Below are 12029 nucleotides of genomic sequence, written 5' to 3'. Positions count from 1 at the left end.
TAAATTATTGTTTTTTTGTTGTTATTTTGAAATCACATTTTGACTCATTCATTATCATTACGATATCGGCACGTACCACACGTACGCTGTAATAATAAAATATATATATAATAAAATATCTTAAATTATTTATAGACCCTTGATGTGTAAGTGTTTTAATATGTTTCGGAAAAGTGTTCTAAATTTTACAGTGATTTAGTTGTACTACTATAGTTTATATTTTTTATTTACAGGTCTGTATTTTATTTCTTAATTATATTATTATATAACTGTCTGCCTTTGCCTATTCCTACTCCAACCCTACCTGAGATTACCCTACCACCTAACATAGTCTTATATATGTTTGCAGTGTTATGTTAAAAATAACTAATAACTTTTGAACTATTTTATTTCTGTCTGTATTTTATTTCTTAATTATATTATTATATAACTGTCTGCCTTTGCCTATTCCTACTCCAACCCTACCTGAGATTACCCTACCACCTAACATAGTCTTATATATGTTTGCAGTGTTATGTTAAAAATAACTTTTGAACCGTTGGTCCGATATAGATGAAATTTAAAAGATATGTAGGATATGCAAATGGAATTTTTAAGTTCGTGGAGCAACAAAATCAGTTAAGCCGTTTTTGAAATATTCACAATTTTGTAAAAAAATATTGTGTTCGAGGTGAATTTGTATATTTGAGGCGAGTAATCTCCGAAGCTACCAGAGTTCAAAAGTTCTTTCACCATTAGAAAGCTACATTATCCGACATTGCAATAGGCATATTTGTTTTGAAATAAATTATTTTTCAGCCGTATCTATGAATACTTATAAAGTAATCCGAATAAAAGCGCTACCGAAAATCTTTACGAGCGTGCGCTGGTCCTAATGTTGATTTTATGCATATAATGTATAACAAAAATATAGGTTTTTAGTAAATAACTTTCATATTTGTGTGTTTTTTGATGATAGGTCAGATAAACGACTGATTAAAACAGTTTTTTATTAAAAGGACATTATGCCAAAAGGACATTGTGAGAAAAGAGCATTTTAAGAAAAGGACATTTCGCGCCAGACGAATAAAATTATGGCAATCATTAGAATTCTCCAGTCATTTATTAATTGACCGAACGAGCAAAGCAAGCAAGGTCTATAAATCAAGTTGAAGCAAAAAAAAATTTTTTTTTGTATATATGTGTCTTGATATCTTTCTGTTAGTCATTGATATCGAAATAATACATATATAGAAATATTTTTCGTTGTATACACACTAGCGCCACTAGGTAAAATATGAATTTTCTGATCTTGGAGAACATGGAGCATTGCATAAAACCTGTTGCCGGAAAGACTACAGAAGCCGCTGACGATGCGAAGACCAAAGCTAAATTGATTCTCACAATCGACTCGAGTTTGTACGTGCATATAAAAGATGTCAGAACGACGTTGGAGCTTTGGAATAAACTAAAAGCCTTATTTGATGACTCTGGTTTTACCAGACGCATAAGTTTATTGCGAAATCTCATCTCAATTCGTCTCGAAAGTTGCAGTTCTATGACAAGTTATGTGACACAATTGGTGGAGACTGGACAGAAATTAAGCGGAACCGGGTTTCAAATCAGTGACGAGTGGATTGGCTGTTTATTGCTAGCTGGTTTAACTGATAAATATGCGCCGATGATAATGGCGATTGAGCATTCCGGTATCACATATTACAACCGACGCCATTAAATCAAAGTTGATGGACTTGGAAGAGAATAATGGCGACACCAACGGAGCATTTGCGATTGCAAGTTTTCGTAAAAACAAGTTTGGCAGCAATAGTCACAGCGCGGGAACCAAAGATAACGGACATATGTCAAAGTCAAAGAAAGTGGTTCGATGCTACAGATGTAAACAAACCGGACACTATCGGAATCAATGCACGAGTTTTGATAAAGATTCTTCAAATACTAAATCAACCGAACGTAAACAAACAAATGCGTTCAATGCGGTGTTCCTGAACGGGAGTTTTTCAAAAAATGATTGGTATGTTGACTCGGGGGCGAGTGCCCACTTAACCGCAAACGAACACTGGATAAAAAAAGCGTCGACGGAGCATACCATTAAAGAAATTGTTGTTGCGAATGAGGAAAAACTTACCGTGAAGTGTTCGGGAGACGTGCAAATTGCAATCTACAACTTCATTCTGTTTATCGATGACTACAGCCGGATGACCTATATATATTTCATGAAACAAAAAAGTGAAGCATTTCAACATTTCCAAGACTATAAGGCCAAAGTCGAGAACCAGTTGAACAGAAAAGTTAAAATACTTCGCAGTGATAATGGGAAAGAATTTTGTAATAAAAGTTTTGATGACTACTTGAAAAAAGAATGGCATTTTACATCAAAAATCAAATTCCTACACACCTGAACAAAATGGCCTTGCAGAACGTTTCAATCGTACAATAGTGGAAAAAGCTAAGTGTTTACTATTTGATGCCAAGATGGGCATAGAGTTTTGGGCCGAGGCATCAAACACAGCAGTTTATCTGCATAACCGTACTGTCCTTCCAGCACTAAATGACAAGACGCCTTATGAAGTGTGGACAGGATATAAGCCAGACATAAGTCATTTGCGCATTTTTGGCAGCCGTGTCATGGTGCATGTGGCAAATGAGAAGCGCCAAAAATGGGACAAGAAGTCAGAAGAGCAGATACTTGTGGGCTATCCAGAGGACATAAAAGGATATCGAGTTTACAGTCCTATCACCAAGAAATTCAGTACCAGCAGAGATGTTATGATAATGGAAGATGTTAAATCCCTAATATCTATACGTGTAACAGAAAGCAAAGAGTGCAATGAAGAGAGCTTAGATTCAGTGGGGGATACATCTTTAGAAGAAGCAGAGGATAATATGATTGAGTGTTATGTTGATAACTCTGATGTGACATACATCACAAGTGAGTATGAAGATGCAGAGTCAACTGAATTGGGTGATTCGGAGCATGAGGAAAGGAGTGTCAGGATTAGAAAGAAACCTGAAAGGTATGGATACTCAAACATGTGTGCTGATATAGGTGTGAAGGTGTTAGACGATGCTAGTGACCTAACTGTGCAGGAAGCGTTGGCAGGACCAGAGAAGGAGCAGTGGTTAAGTGCTATTAGGGAAGAGCTTGATTGTTTTAGTAAAACGATGCCTGGGAGTTGGTAGATGCTCCAGATTCAGGTGCAGTGGTAAAGTGCAAATGGGTTCTCAAAAAGAAATATTGTGATGGCAAAGTGAGATATCGTGCACGTTTAGTCGCTAAGGGATTCACACAAAGACCTGGTGTAGATTATCAAGAAACTTTTTCTCCTGTTATAAGACATTCAACTTTGCGTTATCTATTTGCATTAAGTGTACAATTAAATATGGACATAACTCATTTAGATGTCACAACGGCATTTCTTAATGGTCATCTTAAAGATAATATATATTCATGCAATTACCAGAATGTTTTCCTATTGCAGATTGTAATAAGGTCCTTAAATTAAAAAAGGCTGTTTATGGCCTAAAACAGGCTACGCTAGCCTGGTATGATAGAGTAAAAGAAACTTTATGTAATTTAGGTTATGTAAAAAGTAAAATAGAACCTTGTGTATTTATGAAAAATTGTAACTATGGTAAAAAAATAATTGTTGGGATTTATGTTGACGACTTCCTAATTTTTTCTAATGATAATTATGAAACTGACAGTTTAATTAAAGCTTTAAGTAATAATTTCAAAATTAAAAATCTTGGTCAAGTCAAACAATACCTAGGAATGAGAGTTAATGTTAATAGAAAGTCTAATGTAGTAACTCTTGATCAGGAGCATTATATAGAGAAATTAATGCAAGAGTTTAATATGTCTGAATGTAGTACAGCTGTAACACCTATTGAATGTAAATTAAATCTTGAAAAATCTAATGTTTGTGAAGATAACATACCATATCAAAGGTTAATAGGAAGTTTAATGTACTTAGCAGTGTTAACTAGACCAGACATAGCATACTCTGTCAGTTATTTGTCTCAATTTAATAACTCTTATACACATGTTCATTTTAATTATGCAAAAAGAATTCTGAGATACTTGTATAAAACTAAAGACTATTGTTTAAGGTACTCCTATGAAGGGTACGCATATAATGTATACAGAACAAGTTTTTGTTGCTGCGGAACCCTTCGTGAGCGAGTCCCACTTGCTCTTGGCCGGTTTATTTACTCGAAGTTTGCTTCATGATGATGATTATTATCTGGTTGCGTGTGATTGTTTTGTGTTGTCGTTTTGTGATATTTTTGGTAATAAATGTTCACTCATTCATTCTTACCCTAACGATGCTGGTGGGTTCGCCATGTACTGCAATTCGGGTCTACCGAAACTACTTATGACAAATGAAAAAATATTTTCCTTTGATGGTCTAAACTAAGAATTAAAATAAAACAAAACATACAGATAAACATTTTTTATTGAATGAGAAACATCACTCACGGCCAAAACCGTGCGTTATTTCGTTTTGGAATATTCTTATAGTAATTTTTATAGGATCTGAAATACGAGAAACACTGTCACAGCACTGATTTTATACTATTTAGGTAGGTATTCATCTTAAACCGAAAGTTTACACTATTTTTACATTCATATAAATTAATTGTTTAAATATTGAATCGTTAGTTGATCTCACTTTTTCAAATGTCTTATATTAAATTTCACTAAAATTGTACTCGAGAATGTCCATTCCAGCGGGTACTGTTCGGAGGTGCGTCCGAGGTGATAGAGGCCGAGGTGAGGTCTGTGAGCGGCGCAGGGTAGTACACGGTGGGGGCGGGGGACGCGGCACGCCGCGGCCGACCGCTGCCCGCGCCCCCCGCCGCCCCGCGCGATCCACGCGCCTCCGAACGCCTCAGCGTTCCGTTGCGCGTCATTCGCAGGGAAACGCGCTCTCCGCAAGAGGCGAATGAATCGTCACGCGTGTGCTCCGGCGAGTCCCGGCGACGAATCTTGCCGGCGCAAAACATTTTTAAAAATACCCGTTGGAATTTCTCTCCGAAAATGACATAAATAACAAAGTTAACACTACTGTTAATCGTGACCATCAGATTTGTGGTCTTCACGAGTGGGTCGAAATCCGCCAGAGCATTCTCAAAGAATACCTCGAAAGAGTTCGTAACGAGAGGCAGTAGGTTACAAAGGAAGAACACGAGTACGACGACGAGCAGCATGGTGGCGAGCGAGATCTCCCGACGCTGCACGCGCGACAGTCGCGCACGCTCTGCTTGTGCGCGCCGCACCTGCAGCACGATGCACGCGTTCAGTACTGCGAGCGCGGAGAACGGCACTATGTACATCACGATCAAATACATCCAGTGGATATAGATGGCGACGTATGACGCGGTGCGGAAGTCAATGTCAGACCTTACACAGTATATTATTTCTCCGTCATCGATGCTAGGGTATACCTCAGCCTCGAAAAATTTTGGAGCATTATAAATGAGGGCGAAGGCCGCCGTGCCGAGCACGTACCAGCGCGCACGTGATGATGTGCACAGCGCTTTTGCTCTGAACGGGTGGCAGACGGCGACCCATCGTTCTATCGTCACGATGAGAGTTAGATACACTGACATGGTTTGAGCGGCGTTCGCGATCGGGTAAGCATAGGGCGTTATGTGCGGACTGATATGGTAATAGTAGTAGCGCAGACGGCCGGTGTACGGGTAGATGGCGGTGAGACCGAACAGCAGCACGGAGGTAAGGATGAGCACGGTGTCGCAGGCCGCCAGCCCCACCAACAGGCAGTTGACGGAGGAGCGCATCTGCGGCCGCGAAAGCACGAGCACGGAGAGCGCGTTGCCGAGCAGTCCGCCCGCGCCGATGGCGTTCAGCAGCACGCCGTGCACCACGAAGCGCACCAGCGTGTCGATCGGCTGCACGTCCAGGTCGGAGGCGCAGCCGCTCTCCTCCTCCGCGGTGGCATTCATGTCGCGTCCCCCGCCACCGCTCCGCTCGCCGCTCTCGCCGCCGCATACGCTGCGCTCGTCACGCTCGGCACGATCGTTGCGCTCGCGTTCGCAGCGAGCATGTTAACTAGGAGCTCAACGTGATGTTGTCCAAGCTATTAGCGCGTTGTAAAAAACCTGAAAAAAAGAAGAAATGCATGTATGGCAATGATTTTTAAATGTATATCTAAGATATCAAAAATCATTATTGCAAAATCATTATAATCTCACATTCTACTTGGGGCAAAATTCATTTTTTGTATGTATGTATAATGTATGTTTGTAACGCGATAACTTTGGAAACTTTGGTCTGATTTTGATTAAATTAAAAAGGTATGTAGGATCTGTCAATGGATTTTTTAAGTTCATGGGTAACAAAATCGGCTAAGCCGTTTGTGAAATATTCACATTAATGTAAAAAAATATCGTGTTCGCGAGGTGAGTTTGTATGTTCGAGGCGGGTAATCTCCAAAGCCACCAACCCGATTTCAAAAATTCTTTCACCATTAGAATGCTACATTATCCGAGATTGCTATAGGCATTATAGTTTTCAGAAATATCAATGAACACTTGTAAAGTAATCCGGAAAAAAAGCCCTACCGAAAATCTAAACGTGCGTGCGCTGGCCCTACTGTTGATCATACATGCATATAATGCACTACAAAAATATAGGTTTTTAGTAGATCTATAAAAAAGTTCGCTATATCTTATATCTAAAAATATATGTAAAAAAAATTGTATTCGCGAGGTCTACGTTCGCGGCGAACGACTAAGCAATTAAAACAATTAAAGTTCGACAGGGCAAAATATTGTAAAGCAACTTAAATATTACGTTTAAACGGTCAGTAGAGTACTTGAATTTTCGTGAACAAAAAAATGTATTTCGATACAAATCTTCTTGCAATTTTTTGCACACATGTAGTGTTCAGGACAACGCCTGACGTATTCGAAGAGCATCCACTACCAACTTCTTTACATATTATAAAACAAAGTTCTCCACCGCGTCTGTCTGCTGACTGTTCGCAATAAACTCAAAAACCACTACACGGATTTTCATGCAGTTTTCATCAATAGATAGTGTGATTCTTAAGGAATAGGTGCATAATGCTCCCAAATTTAATCAATAAATCAAGTTTAGTTTGACTTTGTTCTTCAAATTCCATCGTGTCCACTACGAGACATGTAGTTTGAAGTATGGAGAAGACATGGGTTACCGTTCATCCTGGAAAATTAGGTAGTTAAATAATAAGGGTAAAATATTTCAATGAATAAGATCTGTATTATAAAGTCATGGGAATCGAGTATATCATGCTCACTCAAATGGTCAAACTGGTGGTGGAGTCTTGGCCGTCGTGAGGTTCCCTCTATTATGGTTGAGTTGACCCAACTCGAGAATGGGTGATTCTAGGGGGACACTAGTCAGCTCGATACTCATATATTTTGTTTGGTTAATCGTGATTTGTATCTTTTTTTTTATCAGTTTATAGCTTTTTTTATACTTTTTGACTAGGTACGTACTTTTTATGTACTTTGTTACCTATATGAATAACAATTTATTCATGATCAATTTATTATTTAAATATCAATAATAAATGGACTATGAATATTTAAGTGCGAACGCTCGTGCTGTCAACCAACCAATCGTTTTGGTGTCCTCACCAATTGTGTGGTACGTAGCCAATTGTGTTCTCTTTGCGTTACTATTTCCTTATAGTAACGCACAGAGAATACAATTGGCTAGGTACATAGTTAAAATCGATTTTATAACGAATGTAATTTTTAATTACCGATCAAATATTTTTAATGGATGATATAGCAAAGAATAACCATGTCTGGGAGTAGGGCTTAGTGCCATACGGACGTACGAGTTCAAAAGATTTATGCATGCTGTAGTTGGCTTGCTATGACGAAAAAAACTATGGAATGACAGGTGCGTGACAGATAGTTTAGATTAATTTTCTTAATTTACTTTACTAATTGAAATAAATGGAGTATCAATAAGAAATCATGATCAGAATTGTAATAGAGTGGCTGCTGTTGTCGGCAGTGACAGTGGCGGTGCTGGCGGAGCTGGAAGACGACAACGAGAGCTTCGAGCGGGTCGACATCAGTAGCATCGACCTCAATGAGATAGACCCCGCCAGTGGCCAATTTACCAAAAATGAAGAAAGCGGAAGGAATCAGGAAAAAGACAAAGTGGAACAATTTCCCACCCGGAATCCCCCCGTTGACACGACCGACAGCACGCACCGGAACTGCACCGGGTACGGGTTCTTCCGGTCGCTGGGGGCGCGCGGGCACTGGCAGGACACGCGGCGCGTGTTCGGCGGCGCGACCACGCGGCTGGAGGACTATCCAGAGGTGTGCATCCTGCTGGACCGCTTCATGGCGCCACGCTGCTCGGGCTCCGTGCTCACGCGCTACTGGATCCTCACGGCCGCGCACTGCATCACGCCCAACCTGGGCTTTGCCAAGTACAACACGCGCACGCCCATGCGCACCGACGTCGGCGACGTCGTCGCCTTGCGGTATCTCTACAAACACCCGGATTACAAGGTACGCACTATCTATGTTGCTCTTTTGACCTTTTTGTCGATTGTATCAGCGGTCAAAAGGCGTTTACACTCTCAACACGAAATATGTTTTCCAGTGCTGGCTTTCCATTTCAGGAAAGTCGATCATGTAGGATTACATATTCAATGACCTGTCTGTCATCTAGAGTAGTGTTTTCATTATTGGCTTAGTTAGTGTCAGTAAACTGAAAGATTGTAGAGAGTTGGTTTAAGCTTGAGAATGAAGATGGGGTGCAGGTGGTGCAGGAGGATGTGGGTCGTGGCATGGACGTGACGGTGCTGAACCACGACCTTGGGCTGGCGCACACGCGCGCGCCCATGGCGCTGGCACAGCACTCGCCCGTGCCGCCGCTGCGGGCCATCCTTTCCTACGACCCCAACCAGCTCTTCGGAGAAGAAGTTCAGGTTCAGTTACAGCGCCACTTTTTTACTATTTAGCATTGTGATGTGAGACATATTAGACGCACGTCTAAGTGAAAAAGGTTGCCGAGGAAGTATTTAACACAATTACTGCGCTCCTAACATCATGCCTGACTATGTCAACTTTAACAAGAACATACAAATTGGGAGAAATTTGAATTTGCAAATGATGACATCATTTATATTGATGAGTGCCATGTATGTATGTGTTATCAGGTACTGGGTTTCGGTCGCACGGAGGCGTCGAACAAGGGCGAGGAGCTGCTAACAGTGTTCCTGCGGCTGGTGGAATGCGACCGCAACGGTTGGCGGCACTGCGTGTGCGGTGTGTCGCGCTCCCTGGAGCTGCCCAGCGGCGTCTGTTCCGGCGACTCCGGCGGGCCCGTTGTCTACCGCGGCGTCCAGGCAAGCCCTTTATCCGAACATTATTTAACGACTAAATACATTAACAATAGGACTAAATATTTTGGTCATTTACTGCCATTTACTACATCTACAAAAATTTGAAATATTTTCATATAGAAGAGCGCACGTTTGAATCAAAGAAGGCAAGGTGTAACCGCAGTCTAGGTATTTGGTTCCCATAGTTCGTTGGTCGAACTCCTTTATGCGGGGCAATCTCAGAACCTTCACGATTCTGAGATATGAGGGATGGACCCGGGAAGTGATAGACACGGCTGTTGTGGCACACAGGCGTTGTAATTGTAATGTAACACGGCTGTGTCAGATCGGCGTGACGTCGATGGGCCCGCTGTCGTGCGCGTCGGACGCCAACGAGACGTTCCCGCTCGGCGCCACGAGCGTGTTTACGGCGGTGTTCCCGTACCGCGACATCATCAACCGCACCATCCGCGAGGCCGACAGCTCCATGCGCCGCTCCGTGCCCACCTCCTCGGCCCCGACCATCGCCGCTAAATTCATCGCTACGCTCGCCAACATTATTTTATTAGTCGAGACTAATATTATATTTGTCTAATAAATTGTGAAGATTATACATATCCCACATTTTTATTCGTTGGTTTTTCAAAAGAACTATTGTACCGGAATCATTATCAGTTATCCGACTGCTGCGTCCAAGTTTCCCAGAGTACAGTCACTTGGACAGTTGGACATCACATAGGCAGGTATACTCATTTGCTTTATTGAAATTAATGGCAGGAATTTAATATATACTAGTCTATATGTAATGTTATCAATCTCATCGCTCTGGATAGATGTCGATACCGTGGAAGTTTCGAGAAAATAACCTAGTGATTTTATTTATTTGGCGAAAGGGATAACCTACTCTATATGACTGATGATTATGATGTAGATAGAATTTTACAATGGGTATACTAACGTATTTGTGAGCGCCTAGGCAGCAGGGGGTGAGGCGGCGGGGGTTGCGGGGTGCGGGCGCTGGCTCTGTCCACACCGATACATCTATCCTGAAACAAACAAGACTCATATTTTAGCTACAGCTTGTGTTCAATACATTATTATTTAATTTGAGTTGTAGTCATCGTTACTGAATGTCCACAACATGGTATATATATCTCCTGGCGGACGTGTCGCTAGCGAATTGATGTATTATTATGTTGACACCAACACTATGAATGAACAAATATAAATGATAAAGAATACTTTAAAACTATTTTTTAAATAACCTACTTGTTAAAAAAATTACTCTAATGAAATAAATTGAAATATTTCATATTGAAAACTGACATCCAATTGGTGCATGAAGGTTTAATTTTCAAAACTTGTATGGTACAAGTGTCTACAAATAAAGCGATAAATTTATTGCATTGGGGGACTCTGAATTGGGGTAATATCGCAAACAACCTATAAGCATATAATATCGCAACAGATAATCTCCTCAAATGTACACAGCGAGCGGATCTTTAAAGTTTGTGGCATTATTCAGACGGCCGGCTCTCAAGCGTAAACATCTGGAGTTGTTTTATATCACCGAATTGTTTCTGCGAGTGACAGGAGGCTCATCTCGCGCAGATGCCTCATATTCATGTATGAGAACGTGAACGAGGAACAAGAATAAATTTCGCACGAGATAAACGCTGTTAGCTTTTAGTTTTCGTTTTCGACGACCTTGGTGGCGCAGTGGTAAAGTTCTTGAACCAAGAGGTCCCGGGTTCGACCCCGGTCGGGTCATGACGGAAAATGATCTTTTTCTGATTGGCCCGGGGCGTGGATGTTTATCTATATATGTATTTGTTATAAAATATAGTATCGTTAAGTTAGTATCCCATAACACAAGTCTCGAACTTTGGGGCTAGCTCAATCTGTGTGATTTGTCCTAATATATATATATATATATTATAGTTTGTCGGTTTATTTATCGGAATCCAGAAGAACGGAATCCACAAAGGACATTCTATACTTAGTGTGACAATGAAGAAAAATCATCTGTGTCGCGGTAGTGTGACAAAGTAGTGTGACAGAGAGTTGTCACCTGGCCGGACTGACCGTCACACGAGGCGCCGCATTAGCATTTATATTGTGCACCAGTGACTGGCGGTGCAGCGCTTGTCGAGGGGAACTAGTAAATGACGAATATTCTAGGATTAACATAATACTAATTTTTAAAAGGCTCCACGTGTCCTTTTACGGTGATGACTGATAATTAGTGTTTGTTCCTTGAGCAATTCCACTGAGTTATCTCCAATTTGTATCACGACATCACATAATTACACAACACAATTCGCGTAATATTATTATTTAGTGATACATATACTTTGTCTAGCATGTTCCAACTTTTATATGTGTCTCAGGTGAAAAACATTTGAGGCTGCTCAAACTTATCATCGAATCATTTGTGAAAAATATGTGTTGCACTGATACTGATACACTCTACAACCATTAAAAAGGCAAGTCAACTCTGATAGTATTTTATAACCTACGATCATTTATGAAGAACAGCGCATATTAAGACGAACGAGACCGTCCGGACACATCGGCAACTGACGTTCACAACCAGTTGCCGAACAAGAAAACATTCGCAACCCTTTGAAGGACAGTCAACGTCTACAACGTTATAACAATTAAAATTAT

The 12029-nt window shown here is 40.8% G+C and overlaps 2 protein-coding genes across 3 annotated transcripts in view; one reads left to right on the top strand and one right to left on the bottom strand.

Annotated features, from left to right (window-relative positions):
* Positions 1-4439: 4439 nt before the first annotated feature.
* The window catches only part of FMRFaR (FMRFamide Receptor), a 36671-nt gene continuing 29081 nt past the window's right edge, over positions 4440-12029 (bottom strand). Inside the window, exons 2-3 of one of the 2 annotated variants that reach the window (XM_053745399.2) lie at positions 10318-10405; positions 4440-6123 (exon numbers count right to left, since the gene is read on the bottom strand). In XM_053745399.2, the coding sequence (XP_053601374.1) occupies positions 4702-5967 (1266 nt within the window). In that variant the 5' untranslated portion in view covers positions 5968-6123; positions 10318-10405 and the 3' untranslated portion in view covers positions 4440-4701. The remainder of the gene's footprint in view (positions 6124-10317; positions 10406-12029) is intronic. The other variant, XM_053745400.2, reaches the window with a different exon arrangement.
* LOC128669742 (chymotrypsin-1-like) lies at positions 8248-9989 on the top strand (the record flags this gene model as incomplete). Its single annotated transcript, XM_053744816.1, has 4 exons — positions 8248-8541; positions 8796-8963; positions 9195-9383; positions 9706-9989. Coding segments are annotated over 4 exons (900 nt in total), but the record flags the coding sequence as incomplete, so codon positions are not given.

Source organism: Plodia interpunctella, chromosome 5 (genome assembly GCF_027563975.2).
Source record: "Plodia interpunctella isolate USDA-ARS_2022_Savannah chromosome 5, ilPloInte3.2, whole genome shotgun sequence".
In the NCBI taxonomy this organism is placed as follows: Eukaryota; Metazoa; Arthropoda; class Insecta; order Lepidoptera; family Pyralidae; genus Plodia; species Plodia interpunctella.
The sequence above is the reverse complement of the archived record's forward strand: the minus strand, read 5'-3'. Positions and strand labels throughout refer to the sequence as shown.